The 16,051-nt window shown below is 42.3% G+C and overlaps 1 protein-coding gene across 1 annotated transcript; it reads left to right on the forward strand.

Moving 5' to 3' along the window:
- The first annotated feature begins 11,141 nt into the window (after positions 1-11,141).
- Positions 11,142-15,843, forward strand: NPBWR1 (neuropeptides B and W receptor 1). Its single transcript, XM_038000505.2, has 2 exons — positions 11,142-13,161; positions 13,522-15,843. Exon 2 carries the CDS (start codon positions 13,719-13,721, stop codon positions 14,703-14,705), a length of 987 nt encoding a protein of 328 aa, XP_037856433.1. The 5' UTR covers positions 11,142-13,161; positions 13,522-13,718; the 3' UTR covers positions 14,706-15,843.
- The last annotated feature ends 208 nt before the right edge of the window (positions 15,844-16,051 follow it).

Below are 16,051 nucleotides of genomic sequence, written 5' to 3' on the forward strand. Positions count from 1 at the left end.
ACCATCTTAGGTGAGTCAGGAAGACTGGAGAGGCTGGAGTTGGGTATTTCCCTCCCCTAGTGATGAAGGTTAGAAGAGGCTGAAATTGGGTATTTCCCTTACTCCACATGAGTTAGGCTGGTGAAGTAGCTTCCATTGAGGGCAAGCCTTTGCTAAGAAGAGCAGAAGCTCTGGATGTATTTTAAAATTGTAACCTTTCCCCTCCCCATGCAGGAAGCTGGAGGGAATTTTTATTTTAACTTCATAGTGAGAACCTGGTGGGACTCCTGGTGGTAAAAGTGATAAAAGTGTGGGGATCTCCTAAGGCTGTGCCCACAGAATTTTACTTTCTCAATCTAGTCCATGCTCATTCTTCAGCAATTGGTTTCAACCAGTTGCTGGCCTTAGTGGTGACTCCACCCCCTGTCAGCTGTGATCCTCTTTATCCACCTGTCTCTCTCTCTATAGAGTTTTGGACTGGTGGCTTGCCCTCCATCCTCAGTTTTTGGGTGGATCTAAGAAGAGCTGATGATTTTCAGAGCCTGGCTTTGCCATTGTTATGAGGACACAAGTAATGACCTCCAAACTCTTTACATGTCAAACTGAACTAGATGTCCCCTGCTTGTGTTTTTTCGCTTTGCACATTTTAGGAAACAGAACTTTAATACTTTGACCAAATGATGTTTCAGAGTTTGAATTTAGTATTTTTCCTGAGTTTTCCTATTAGCGTTATTACACAAACATCATTTAATGTGATGACTTACATATGCATCCTAAAATCATAACCAGATATCACACATACAGGAAAATGTCAAAATCCACAACTGGGTTTTCAGTCCTTTACTTCTGAGAATATGAAGGAGCATCAAGACAGAGACAGTCTTTGTCAAATTTTCCCCAAAAAATGGCATGGTGGCTTCGATGGAAAGCGAAGACAGGCTTTTCAGTTCTGTGTATAACATCAACCCAATGATGAGCTATAGACAAGCGACTTACTTTTATTCTGTCTCAATTTCCTCATATAACAATAGTAGTAACAGCAATAACAAAGATAAAATGAATACTAATTATATCAAGGCAGTATTCTTAACACTTTACATATATTTTCATTAAATCCTCAAAGTAATTTAAGAGATGCAAAACATAAGGCATAAAAAGTTTAAGTGATTTACGCAGGGTTGCACAGCTAGTAAGTGGTGCAAACATGCTCTAAAGCCCTCCTCGTTAAACACGAGAAAAAAACCCAAACACCATGTGATGATGGAAGTGAAGAGGATCCTAGGCAGAGGAATAAGAACAATAAGCTTATTTCTACTCTCAGGTCTTTGCAAAGATAGAAATAAGTTCCAAATGTTTGAAGGACACAAACGTGCAATTTGCCTAGAGCAAAATAAATAAAGTAAAAAAAAATGGGAGAAGATGAGATTAGAGAGGGCTTGTGTCATAATAGCTAATATTTACCAAGTTCTTTTTTTTTTTTTTTTTTTTGAGACGGAGTCTCGCTCTGTCGCCCAGGCTGGAGTGCAGTGGCGCGATCTCAGCTCACTGCAAGCTCTGCCTCCCGGGTTCACGCCATTCTCCTGCCTCAGCTTCCTGAGCAGCTGGGACTACAGGCGCCCGCCACCTCGCCCGGCTAGCTTTTTTGTATTTTTTAGTAGAGACGGGGTTTCACCGGGTTAGCAAGGATGGTTTCGATCTCCTGACCTCGTGATCCGCCCGTCTCGGCCTCCCAAAGTGCTGGGATTACAGGCTTGAGCCACCGCGCCCGGCCCCAAGTTCTTTTAAGTATTAGGTGCTGTTGTATTTTATGTTTGTTTTCTTTTAATTCTCAAACAACACTGAAAAGTAGTTCTAACAGTAATCATTACTGTTGTTATTAACACTATTGACAGGCAAAACACATGTGACATGATTTTTTTAAAAACTTCAAAATAACTTATGGATAAGAAAGAAATAATGAAAATGGCAATTTTTTAAAAGATCTGACTGCCACAGGTATTAGGTGCTGTTGTATTTTATGTTTGTTTTCTTTTAATTCTCAAACAACACTGAAAAGTAGTTCTAACAGTAATCATTACTGTTGTTATTAACACTATTGACAGGCAAAACACATGTGACATGATTTTTTTGAAAACTTCAAAATAACTTATGGATAAGAAAGAAATAATGAAAATGGCAATTTTTTAAAAGATCTGACTGCCACAGTACATATAAGACTTTTAAGATACAGGTGAATTGGTGCTTTGAGGCAGATAGAAAAATAAGTAAAAAGTGACCATTGAAACAATCATTGTAAGAATTTGGAAAGGCAGCAAAGAAAAAGCCCAAGAAAGAAAGAAAAAATTATTTTAAAATTTTAATAAAAAAATAAAGAATAGGATCAACAAAACAAATAGCTCAATCTTAGAGAAGTCTATTAAAATAGTCCTTTCAAACCTCTGGCAAAATATATTAAGAAAAAGTAAAGTACAAATAAGAATACTAAAAATAAAAGTGGCCAAGAGTAGAGTCAAAAATATTTTTATAACAGCAAGCTATGGTATTTGCAAAATAAAAAATAAATAAAAGATTAAAAAGAAAAACTAAATGACATATCAAATAGATAAATCTGAATAAAAGCAAGGCGAAGAAGCATAGCTAGATGATGATAATATTTATGTAAATGTTTAAAATATTCAAAGGAATATTCAATATATTTTGGATTAAAAAATGTACTACAAGTATAAAAGCATGGATGGAAAAGACACGTAACCAACTTCAGAACTGTGGCTACAATTCCAGGTGGAGACCAGCATTTACACTGACTTCAAGGTATGGAGATTTTTGCAGCAAATATGTAATGCAGATCTGGACTCCAGATTCACCAGAAATAAAAGGCACAGGTAGTCATTTTGGGGTAAGATTTTGTTTCCTTCAACTAAGCTAGGTATAATTTTCCTTTTCTGCCCTCTGAACTGCTAGGGGAGTTTTTCTGCACTGAGGTTGTACATACACAGGGGTCTCAGTTTCACCTTTTTGCCTCAAGTAATTAAGTCCCATCTGCTGGCTTTCCATGTGTTATTTAAAAAATAGCTTTGTTGAGATATTGCAGTAAACACACAATAAGTTTCCCTGTGTCCCTCTAGTCCTCTCCCCCGTCTCTCCTTTTCCTACTCCCCTTCCCATCCCTTTTGCCAAGAAAAAAACTGATCTGATTTCTGTCACAATAGATCAGATTAGATTTTCTACTATTTTATATAAGTACAGTCTTAAGACTCTTTTTTTTTTTTTTGGTCTGCTTTCTGTTGTTTTGCGTAATTACTTTGAGATTCATCCATGTTTTAGTGTGTATCAATTCTTTATTCTTTTTTATTGTTGAGCAGTATTCCATCGCATGTCTATACTGTAGTTGGTTTATCTATTAACCGGTTGATGAGCATTTGGATTGTTTTCAGTTTTTGGCTATTAGATATAAATCTACTGTGAGCATTCATGTATAAGGCTTTGTATGAACATATATTTCCTTTTCTTTACAATAAATACTTAGGAATAGAATGACTAGATTACATGGTAGATGCGTATTTATTTTTTAAAGATACTATCCAACAGTCTTCCAAAGTGGTTGTGCCATTTCATACTCTTACAGTGTATGAGAGCTTCAGTTCCTCTGTATTCCTGACTGCACTTGGTATCATCAGTCTTTCTAATTTTAGCCATTCTAATAAGTGTTGTAGCAGTAACTCTTAGAGGTTTTAATTTGCATTTGCCCAATAATTTATAATGTCAGGCAGCTTTTCATGTGTTTATTTGCCATCCAGTTACCTTTTGTGATAAAATTTTGCCTGTTTTTAAAATTGGACTGTTTGTTTGCACATTGTTAAATTGTGAGAAATTTTAAAAATATTCTGCATAAAGATCCTTTATGAGATATTAACCTTACAAATGCATTCACTCAGTCTGCAGATTGTCTTTTTATTCTCTTTACACTGTCTCTTGAAGAGCAGAAGTATTTAATTTTTGATTAAGTCCAATTTATCAATTCTTTTTTTTTTTTTTTTTTTTTGAGATGGAATTTTGCACCGTTGCCCAGGCTGGAGTGCAGTGGCGCAATCTCGGCTCACTGCAACCTCCGCCTCCTGGGTTCAAGCAATTCTCCTGCCTCAGCCTCCCGAGTAGCTGAGACTACAGGCGCCCATCACCACGCCCGGCTAATTTTTTGTATTTTTAGTAGAGACGGGGTTTCACCGTGTTAGCCAGGATGGTCTCAATCTCCTGACCTCGTGATCTGCCCACCTCAGCCTCCCAAAGTGCTGGGATTACAGGCGTGAGTCACTGCGCCCGGCCTATCAATTCGTTCTTCAACATTATGCTTTGATGTTGTATCTAAGAAACCTTAGCTTAACTCAAGCTCACAAAGTTTTTGTCCTATGTTTTCTTCCAGAAGCTGTGTAATTTTAGAGTTTACATTAGACATACTGTCCTTTGAGTTAATTTTTGAATGTAGTGCAGTATAGCTTAAAGTTCATTTTTTTTTTGTTTAGTGGATATCTGTCTGTTCCAGTACCATTTGTTGAAAACACTATTCTTTCTCCAATAAATTGTCTTTGAATGTGTTGAAAATCAGTTGTCCATGGATATGTGGGTCTTTTTCTGAAGTCTTCATTCTGTTTTATTAACTAAAATAGTTTATCTTTACACCAAAACCACACGGTCTTGATTACTATCACTTTATAATAAACGTTGAAATCAGGTAATGCTAGTTTTCCAAATCTAGTTATTTGGAAATAACTAGATTGGACAGTTATTCTAGATCCTGTACATTTACAGATGAGTCTTTTGTTTGTTTGTTTGAGACAGAGTCTCTCTCTGTCGCCCAGGCTGGAGTGCAGTGGGTGATCTCGGCTCACTGCAACCTCCACCTCCCAGATTCAAGCGATTCTCCTGCCTCAGCCTCCTGAGTAGCTGGGATTACAGTCACGTGCCACCATGCCAGGCTAATTTTTGTATTTTTGGTAGAGATGGGGTTTCACCATGTTGGTCAGGCTGGTCTCGAACTCCTGACCTCATGATCTGCCCACTTCGGCCTCCCAAAGAGTTGGGATTACAGGCGTGAGCCACCGTACCCGGCCACATATGAGTTTTAAAATCAGTTTATCAGTTTATATTCCCTTCCCCACTCCCAGATAACATGTTAAGATTTTGAGTGGGATTTCATTGATCTAAAGATCAACTTGAGGGTTAATTAACATCTTAACAATATTGAGTCTTTTGACTCATAAACATGGCATGTCTTTCCATTTATTTAGGTCTTTTTTAAATTTCTTCAAGTCATGTGTTATAATTTTCAGTGTACTGGTCTTTTACATCTTTTGTAAGATTTATCCCTACATAGTCATATTGCTTGATAGTATTGTAAATGGTATTTTTAAAAATTTAAATTTAAAAACATTTAAATTTCTGGTCATATTAACAACGTATAGGATGTAGAAATGTAAAACACTTTTAAATGGATCTTATATCATACAATCTTGATAAACCCACTTGTTAATCAGGAAGTTTGTTTTTACAGATTCCATAAAATTTTCTAGAAGTTTTTTTATAGATTCCAAAAATTTTTCTTCATACACAATTATAGATTCTATATTCTAGAAGTATTTATAGACAATTATAGATTCTAGAAGTCTTTTCAAAGATTCCATAGAAGTTTCTTCATAGACAATTATTGCCTCTTCAAATAACAACAGTTTTACTTCTTTGTTCCCCAAATTGGATGTTTTAAAATTTCTTTTTCCTTTCTCTTTTTTTTTTTTTTTTTTTTTTTGAGATGGAGTCTCGCTCTGCTGCCCAGGCTGGAGTGCAGTGGCCCAATCTTGGCTCACTGCAAGCTCCGCCTCCTGGGTTCACACCATTCTCCTGCCTTAGCCTCCCAAGTAGCTGGGAGTACATGTGCCTACCACCATGTCTGGCTAATTTTGTGTATTTTTAGTAGAGACAGGGTTTCACTGTGTCAGCCAGGATGGTCTCGATCTCCTGACCTTGTGATCTGCCGGCCTCTGGCCTCCCAAAGTGCTGGGATTACAGACAGGAGCCACTGCTCCTGGCCTAAAATTTCTTTTTCTTTCCATATTTCTCTGGCTAGAATCTCCTGCATAAGACTGGTTAGAAAGGCTGAGAAAGGACATTCTTCTTGTTAATTTTAAGGAAAAAATATCCAGTCTTTTTGTATGACAAGTACTATGATTTCGATGTTTCTATCTTTTGATTTCTGCCTTGAAAAAAATTTTTTCTAGGCTAAGGAAAAACAGTTTTGAAAGTCAGAGCATCACCAAACCAAGAACAGCGATTGCACTAGATATCATTATTCTTGGTACTCAATATTCAAATATCACATTCAATACTTTTCAAAATGAGGGGTGGTTGGAGTTAAGTATTTTGTTATTGATAAAAATTTTGGTTCAAGCACTAAAGTTGCTAATGGAAATTTCCTTTTTGACAATAGTATGGGTAGGTTTCAGGGTATATAAGGTAAATTCTATATGTAAATGTTTATTTTACATATATTTTTTCACTTTTTTATGGTTATTGTCATTTCATAAGTGCTGGGAGAAGTCTCTTCTCCATATATTCTTAATTTCTTCTTATTAGTTAGCATTTCATGAACACAAAGTACTATTATGGTAATTTTTATAAATATATATATTTACAATTATAAAAGTAATATATGCTTTATTTAAAAGTTTTGGAAATTCAGAAAATTATAAAAGAAATCAAAGTTACTGATAAGTCTATATCTTACAGAAATATTTTTAACGTTTTGGTATATATGTTTCCATAACGTCACATATTTCCAAGTAATTATGTATATGAAACACACATATAGGCATGTAGTTTCATTTGGTAATTACTGTATAGAAAACTTAATATATAAAACTTTTTACCTTCTACTTCTGGTTATAAATGAGGTAGCTTATATCGCACAAATCCTCCTATTATGAACTACCAGAAAAATTGAAGAAGAAGAAAAAAGCAACTTAAAACATCTGTTTGAAGGCATTGGGGAGCAGCCAAGAAAGCCAGGATTTAGAAGACCACATCGAAGTACAGAGGAAAGCATAAAGGCCTAACAGGCATGTACTTGGTGTCCCAGCAGGAGGGATGAGAGAGTGGGCTGAGGGCTTTCCAGAATTGAAACACACACGCACACGCACATGAACATGCACACACACACACACACACACACACACACACCCCTAGATCACAGATTTAAGAAACTCTATAAACCAAAACCTGGATAAATGGAAAGAAAATCACTCCCCCATCATAGTGTAGCTTCTGAAAGACCAAATCAAAGATATACTTTAATAACAGTGATAGAAAACAGAAAAATTACCTTTCAAAGAGCTATAGTGACATAAAAAAACACTTTTAAAAATAAAAATAATGGAAGAAAAAGATCATGGAATTTCAGTGTTGAAAGAAAACAACTGCAAACCTGAAATTTAATATCCAGTGAAACATTTCTTTAAAAAAAGTTGGGGAAAATAAAGAGATTTCAAAACAATAACAATAGCAGTAAAAGTTTATCAACAGCAGAATGCACTTAAAATATTAAGTGAATTTGTTAGGTAGAAGAAAAGTGATACCAGATGGAACAACAGTAATGCAGGAAGGAACAGGGAACACTGGAAGCACAAATGTGTGGGTAAATATAAAGGCATATTGCCCATTTGAAAGTAATAATAATGTTTTATAGAGTTTTGAACATATGCAGATTTAGAATATATGTTAACAGTTGCACATAAGGAAGAGGGCAGTAAATAGAGATCAGTGTTAAAAAGTTTTTGCATTGTCTGGGAGACTGTAAAAACAATAATTTAAAGTAGATATTAGTAAGTTAAGGATACATATAATCTCTAGTATATGCCCAGAAGAATGATTAAAGCTTGTAGAAATAATAAGTTAATGGAGTGGGAGAAAGTAAACAATAAAAAAATTAATTAATTCAAAATAATGTAAGAAACGAAAACAGAATGGAAATGAGATAGGAAAAATAGAGGACAAAGCATATAGCAGGTGTATATCCTTGTCTTAGTCTGGTCAAGCTGTTATAATGAAATACTATACACCAGGTGGCTTCTAAACAACAGAAATTTATTTCTCACAGTTCTGGAGGTTGGGAAGTCCAAGAACAAGGTTCTGGCAAATTTGAAGTCCAATGACCATCTTTTTTGCTATAACTCACAAAGCAGTAAGGATGAGGGATTTCCTTGGAGCCTCTTTTATATGGGCACGAATCTCATTCATTAGGGCTCTGCCCTCATGACCTAATAATCACCTCCCAAGGGTCACCTCCTAATACTATCACATTGAAGATTAGGTTTCAATATGTGAATTTTGGGGAGACACGTATATTCAAACCATAACATTCCCCTTTTGGCTCCTCCCAAATTCATGTTCTTCTCATATCCGAAATACATTCATTCCATCCCAATAGTCCCCCAAATCTTAATTTGCTCCAGCATCAACTCAAAAGTTTAAAGTTCAAAGTCTCATTTAAAAATCAGATACTAGTGAGACTCACAGAACAATTCATTCTGAGGCAAACTGCTGTTCAGATGGGAACCTGTGAGATTGAACATGTTGTGTGCTTCCAAAATACAACAGTGGGACCAGGCATAGGACAGACATTCCCATTCCAAAGGGAGAAAGAGGAAAGAAGAAATTCATAGCAGGTGCTTCCCAAGTCCAAAATCCAATAGAGCAAACATTAAGTCTTTTTTGGGGGGATGGGGAGTGGGGACAGAGTTTTGCTCTTGTTGCCCAAGCTGGAGTACAATGGTGCAATCTCCGCTCACTGCAACCTCTGTCTCCCAGGTTCAAGTGATTCTCCTGCCTCAGTCTCCCCAGTAGCTGGGATCACAGGTGTGTGCCACCACACCCAGCTAATTTTTGTATTTTTTTCAGTGGAGACAGGGTTTGACCATGTTGGCCAGGCTGGTCTCCAACTCCTGACCTCAAGTGATCTACCCACCTCGGTCTCCCAAAATATTGGGATTGCAGGCGTGAGCCACCGTGCCCAGCCAACATTAAATCTTAAGTCTTAAAAACAATCTTCTTTGGTTCCATGTCTCACTTCCAGACATACTGAATGGTGAACCTGTCTCCACAGCTTTGGGCAGCCCTGCTCCCAGGGCAGCTTGGTGCCTGGCTTGCATCCTGGCTCTCTGGGGCTAGAATTACACACTGGCTGCTCTACTGCTCTGGGTCAAGGAAGCAGATCTGCCCCAGCTCTGCTGGGCATTGGGCTTCACAGGGACTCTCTGTGGTGCTCCACACCCTCGGAGGCTTTTGCACTCTGCGCCTTTATGAGGGCACTAATTCCATTAATGAGGGCTCTGTTCTTAGAACCTAGTCACCTCCCAAAGGCCCATACCCAAATACTATCAATTGAGGATTAGCTTTCAATATGTGATTTTTGGGGAGACAAAAACATTAAGACCATAACAACCCTAATACTATCTTTAACTACATTTAATATGCTATGAACTCAATGCTTCAATTCAAAGACATTGTCGGACTGGATTAAAACAAATGTTCTAATGCTTACATGGGATCCACATTAAATACAAAGACACAGAAAAGTTTAAAGTAAAAATATTTTTTTAAAAAAGCTATTCCATGATAATATTAATGGAAAAACAGTTAATGAAATCAAACAAAAGTGGCCACATACAGCAAGAAGTAGGAACCTAGTTAAAGATGTTAAAATGACACAAGGTAATACATACCTATAATATTATAATTATATGTGATACATTCTGTATTATAATGTTAAATGTATAATCATTTGATAAAATAAAATAACATGATGATAAAATCATTATAATCAGACTATCAAGATGAAAGGGTAAATTCCACAGGAAAATATAGTGGTCTTAAACTCATGTACCCTTAATAAAACAGCATCAAATTATGTAGTGAAAATTGGCCAGTCATGGTGGCTCGCGCCTGTAATCCCAGCACTTTGAGAGGCCAAGGCGGGTGGATCACTTGAGGTCAGAAGTTCAAGACCAGGCTGGCCAACATGGTGAAACCCTATCTCTACAAAAAATACATTAAAAAAAAAAAAAAAGTAAAAGAAAATTAGCTGAGCTTGGTGGTGTGCCCCTGTAGTCCCAGCTACTCGGGAGGCTGACGCAGGAGAATCACTTGAACCTGGGAGGCGCAGGCTCCCACCACCACACTTCAGCTTGGGCGACAGCGTGAGTGAGACTCTATCTCAAAAAAAAAAAAAAAAAAAAAAAAAATTATGTAGTACAAATTGACAGCATATAATGAAAGCATAAGTAGAGAAATTCACACTCATTAATTGAAATTTTCCCCCATCCCTTCAGTAACTAATGCGACAGTTAGATAAAAATATTAACAGAAGCCAGGCACGTGGCTCACACATGTAATCCCAGCACTTTGGGAGGCTGAGGCTGGTGGTTCACTTGAGCTCAGGAACTCAAGACCTGCCTGGGCAACATGGTGAGACCCCATCTCTATGAAAAATACAAAAAATTAGCCTAGAGTGGTGGTGCGCGCCTGTAGTCCCAGTTAGTAGGGGGGCTGAGAGGGGATGATTATTTGTGCCCAGGAGGTTGAGGCTGCAGTGAGCTGCAATTGCGCCACTGTACTCCAGCCTGAGTGACAAAGCAAGACCCAGTCTCAAAAAAAAAAAAAAAAAAAAAAAAATCAATAGAGAAATTTGAACAACATAGTAAGTTTGACTAGTTGACAAATTTAGAGTTTTGCACCGAACAAATGCAGAACAATTTTTCAAGTACACATGAAATAATTAGAAAATAACTATACACTGGGGAGTAAGTTTCAAAAAATATCTATGAATTGAAGTCATATTGAGCATGTTCTCAGTTTACAGTGTAATTAAACAGGAAATCAACAACAAAAAGGGTAGAAAATCTCCAAATGATTGAAGATGATCAATTATATACATACATGTGTATATATACACACAAACATGCACACATGTGTATACACACGTGTATATACACACATATATACACATGTGTATATGTGTATACAAACATGCACACATGTGTATACACATATGTGTATATATACACACAAACATATATACAAGTGTGTATATGTGCATACACATGTGTGTATATATGTGTGTGTATATAGTTGATCATCTTCAACCGTTTGGAGATTTTCTATTATACATATTTTTTCTTTAACTTTATATGGTGTTTTATCATATAGTGTTTCTTATGGACATAGCTTAAGAATCGTCTGTTATTTTTTTCACAGAAAGCATGAAACTGCAGGGGAGCTGATTTGTATGGATCCTGGTAAAAAGATAATTGAGTAGGTAAATTCCAGGGAGCTTTTGTACAGTGGATCCCCCTGTCAGTGGCTTTGGAGTCCCTAGTTTCAGTTACTCGTGGTCAACTGTGGTCTAAAAATATTAAACTGAAAATTCCAGGAATAAACAGTTCCTAAGTTTTCAATTGTGTGGGGTTCTGATTGGCATGATGAGATCCAGCCATCTTACTCCTTCCCACAGAGGGTGAGTCCTCCCTTTGCCCAGCGTTTCCCTGCTGTCTACACTATCCACCTGTTAGTCACTTCACAGTCTGGGTTATTAGATGACTGTGGCAACGACCAGTGCGGTATGTTCAAGTCGCCCTGATTTTACTGACTTTTTGCCCTTTTTTCTCTCTGGCTCCAAAGTGCAAGATAAGTGATGCTGACAATTTAGATATGCCAAAGAGAAGCTGCAAATGCCTCCTTTAAATTAAAAGGTAAAACTTCTGGACTTAATAAGAAAAAAAAAAAATCATATGCAGAGGTTGCCAAGATCTACTAAAAACAAATCTTCTATCCATGAAAATGTGAAGAAGAAAAAAGAAATGCATGCTAGTTTTGCTGTTGCCTCGTTTTTGGATGGAAGAACAGAAACATGTCCCACTGATGGCAATGGGTACTATCCATGGTTTCAGGCATCCACTGGGGCTCTTGGAACCTATCCCCCACAGGTATGGGGGGGTTACTGTATTTCTGGCCGTACAGTCTTCTACTGGCGACTTTAGGTTTCTCGGGATCTTAGGCCCCTTTCTCTAAGATGCATCCTAGAGGACCAGAAATGCACTTTATTTGGGCTTTGCCTGCTTTTGTGGAAGGGAAGTTTACTAGACGATATAATCTCGTGTTTTAATTTGCTGTCTCTCCTAAAGGGAATGTGGAGGGGAAAAAAAAAAAAAAGCAGAAATTGGAAATAGCCAATATTTATTTAATTTCATTCGATTCTCAGGGGAACTGGTGAGGAACCTAAGATGGTTTCCGCTTCCTAAAGGAAGAATCCAAGGTCCAGGGAAATAGCAACAGAGGAGTTCAAGACTGCCCCTGCTAGTCCTTCCTTGGCTACTCTCCGCTGTGATCGCAGGATAGCTTTCATTTGCAGGAGAATCGGGCATGTGTGTGGATGAGTAGAGAGCGTGTTGAACAACTTGCAACATTTTATGAAATATGCATTGTCATGGTTCCTTAAAAGGCTTTGCGGAAGCCGTTTGTCTTTACTAATCAAGTCTTCACTTACACAAAAGTAGAAGTAGAAGTAGTTTTAGAAAACATACTAGCAATCTTCTATTCCCTTGAAGACCAGAGTAGCAGAAAACAGGTGATTTGCATTATAAAATTGCACTTACAGATTTCACATTACATTAGCCCATTTGTGTTACGGTGTTTAAAAAATGCAACAGGAGCCCCCACTGCATTGTTCTCCTTTAAAAATAGATCACGTACACCGTAACTTTGTTTTTCTTAAATTCGATTCTTAACAGGAGAACTTTATATTACTTCAGATGGAGTGAGGTTGCACTACTAGGATGGAAGAAAGGAATCCCTTAACTTTGGGGGAATTTCTGTTCTCTGTTAGTTCCAAGACCATTTTACTGGGGGTGGGGGATGGGCGTGGCGGTCGGGGCAGTGGAACGCAGTCGCGGCTGCGCCATCCCTGCACTTCCAGGCGCGCGGGAGGGACCGGCGGGGACGCGAGCTGCGGACTCTGGCGAACGCGGGGAGGCAGACACCGGGAGCGGACAACCAGCCGGCAGGCGTTTCAGCCTCCCAGCAGCCGGTGGGCTCCTCTCCTGACAGCTCCAGGAAAGGCAGACCCCTTCCCCAGCCAGCCAGGTAAGGTAAAGACTGCTGTTGAGCTTACTGTTACTGAGGGCACACAGACCCTAGGGAGACCGAAACTTGCCACTGCGGGATTCGGTGTGGTGACCTGGGTCTACTGAAGTTTCCTAAAAGGGGGGAGAAGGGTTTGTATTTTTCCTACAAAGGGGAGGATTCTTCTCTCTCTAGCACTTCGTTTAATGTATTCAACTGGTAGAAGTGAGATTTCAACAGGTAGCAGAAGCGCTCACGTGGAAGAGGTTTAGGGCACGGCGGCGCCCCCCTCCACACACACACACACCCCCCTCGGGACCGCGCCTTTTTCTAAAGTTACTCGTCGACGAACTAACCTATGCTTTAAACTCCTCTTTCCAGCCCCGTGAGTCCGCGGCGACAGTGGACCGTGGGGTGGCTGGGAACGGCACCCTCCTCCAGAAAAACCAGAGACCGGCTTGGAGAGCTGAAGCGAGCGTCGGCGAGCAGGTCCGTGCAGACCCGGGCTTCGGGACCGCTGAGCTCCGTGGGGCGGCCGTGGGGGACGCCGGGTCGCCGGCTCCTCTGCCCTTGTTGAGATGGACAACGCCTCGTTCTCGGAGCCCTGGCCCGCCAACGCATCGTGCCCGGGCCGGGCGCTGAGCTGCTCCAACGCGTCGACTCTGGCGCCGCTGCCGGCACCGCTGGCGGTGGCTGTGCCGGTTGTCTACGCGGTGATCTGCGCCGTGGGTCTGGCGGGCAACTCCGCCGTGCTGTACGTGTTGCTGCGGGCGCCCCGCATGAAGACCGTCACCAACCTGTTCATCCTCAACCTGGCCATCGCCGATGAGCTCTTCACGCTGGTGCTGCCCATCAACATCGCCGACTTCCTGCTGCGGCAGTGGCCCTTCGGGGAGCTCATGTGCAAACTCATCGTGGCTATCGACCAGTACAACACCTTCTCCAGCCTCTACTTCCTCACTGTCATGAGCGCCGACCGCTACCTGGTGGTGTTGGCCACTGCCAAGTCGCGCCGGGTGGCCGGCCGCACCTACAGCGCCGCGCGCGCGGTGAGCCTGGCCGTGTGGGGGCTCGTCACACTCGTCGTGCTGCCCTTCGCAGTCTTCGCCCGGCTTGACGACGAACAGGGCAGGCGCCAGTGCGTGCTGGTCTTCCCGCAGCCCGAGGCCTTCTGGTGGCGCGCGAGCCGCCTCTACACGCTCGTGCTGGGCTTCGCCATCCCGGTGTCCACCATCTGTGTCCTCTATACCACCCTGCTGTGCCGGCTGCATGCCATGCGGCTGGACAGCCACGCCAAGGCCCTGCAGCGCGCCAAGAAGCGGGTGACGTTCCTGGTGGTGGCGATCCTGGCCGTGTGCCTCCTCTGCTGGACGCCCTACCACCTGAGCACCGTGGTGGCGCTCACCACCGACCTCCCGCAGACGCCGCTCGTCATCGCTATCTCCTACTTCATCACCAGCCTGAGCTACGCCAACAGCTGCCTCAACCCGTTCCTCTACGCCTTCCTGGACGACAGCTTCCGCAGGAACCTCCGCCAACTGATAACTTGCCGCGCGGCCGCCTGACTCCCCCATCGCCCGGCTACGCAAATGCCCCGCCACCCCTGGCCCGCGCAGGAGGAGCCGCCGCCGGAGTGCGGGACCCGACAGGCCTCCTAGGCCTCCGGGGGAAACTGACTCGCCCCCCAACCCCCTACTTAGCAGACCGGAAGCGCTGCGGCTGCGCCCGCAGGTTGACCTTGCCCTCCAGGTGATGCGCGTCCACGCCGGGTGAGCAGCACTGCGGCTGAGATCGCCACGCCGAGCGCTACCTCACACAGAGGTAGAGGTAGAGGAGGACAGAGGAGGAGGCGGGTATTGCTGGGAACCGCCCCCTCCCTGCCCTGCTCCCTGCTCCCCAACCCCGAGCCCTGGTCGTCTGGAACCCGGCTGGAGTAGGAGCTCTCTGCGCCTTCGAAGGGAGGCCCGAGGACGCTGCGGGCGCCCCTAGGCGTCGGCTCCGCGTGGCCCCTGCTGTAGCTGGCGCACAGCCCGGGCGGGTCACCTTGTCCTCCGCGCGTTCTGGGAAGAGGGTTGGGCGCGAGCGTTTGGCGCCCACCCTGTGAGACGCACTTGGCCTGGCGCCGCGCGCAGGGACCGCTGCCGAGGCCGCCAGCGTCTCTTCAACTCGGGAAAACACACCAACTCGGGGTGCCCCATCGGGGTGCGTGTACACCCCTGTGTGGTGTGGTGTGCGCGCGTTTGCGGAGGCATGAGATTCGGGGAAGGAGGGTGGCGCTTGGCTGTGACTGCCTAGAATATGATACGAATAGTGATCCTTCTTCCTGTGTGCCCCAACTCCTTCTTTTCTTTGTCTTTTCTCTTTCCTATCCGTAATCTCCCCTGAAAATGTCTCAGACTTCCTGAGCAAGGAACCTGGAGTAGCCCGGGCGCGCGGTTCCGGCGCCCCCTGTAGGAGCCAGCGGCCGGGCGCTTAGCGTCCGAGGACCGCGGGGCTTTGTGGTGGAGCGCTCGGGCTGAGCGCGCTTCACAGCACTGCGGCGCACTGGTCATCGCTGCTTCTAGAGGACGCCAAGTCCCACGCCCCATTCCCCCAATTGGCCTCGTCTCTTGTCTGACTTAGACCAGTTTGTTGTAACTGTTCATGTGTGTACTGTTTTTCAGGACTGAAAACTTTATAAATAAAGTACATGTCTTAATCTCACGAGTTGCCATGAAGATCAAATAAGATAAAAAGAAATGCTATCTATTCTCTTGTGTTCCCGTTCTCCTCTGTGCTTCCTGGGCCCCGCCTTAGGGACAGCAGGAAGCAGAGATGACCGATGGCTTCAGGTTTTTTTCTGCTGGACTTTTCACAGGGAGCTGTGGATTCCTTAGTTGTAGACAGCATCTGGCAGGTAGTCCCGGTAAAC

Source organism: Chlorocebus sabaeus, chromosome 8 (genome assembly GCF_047675955.1).
Source record: "Chlorocebus sabaeus isolate Y175 chromosome 8, mChlSab1.0.hap1, whole genome shotgun sequence".
Classification (NCBI taxonomy): domain Eukaryota; kingdom Metazoa; phylum Chordata; class Mammalia; order Primates; family Cercopithecidae; genus Chlorocebus; species Chlorocebus sabaeus.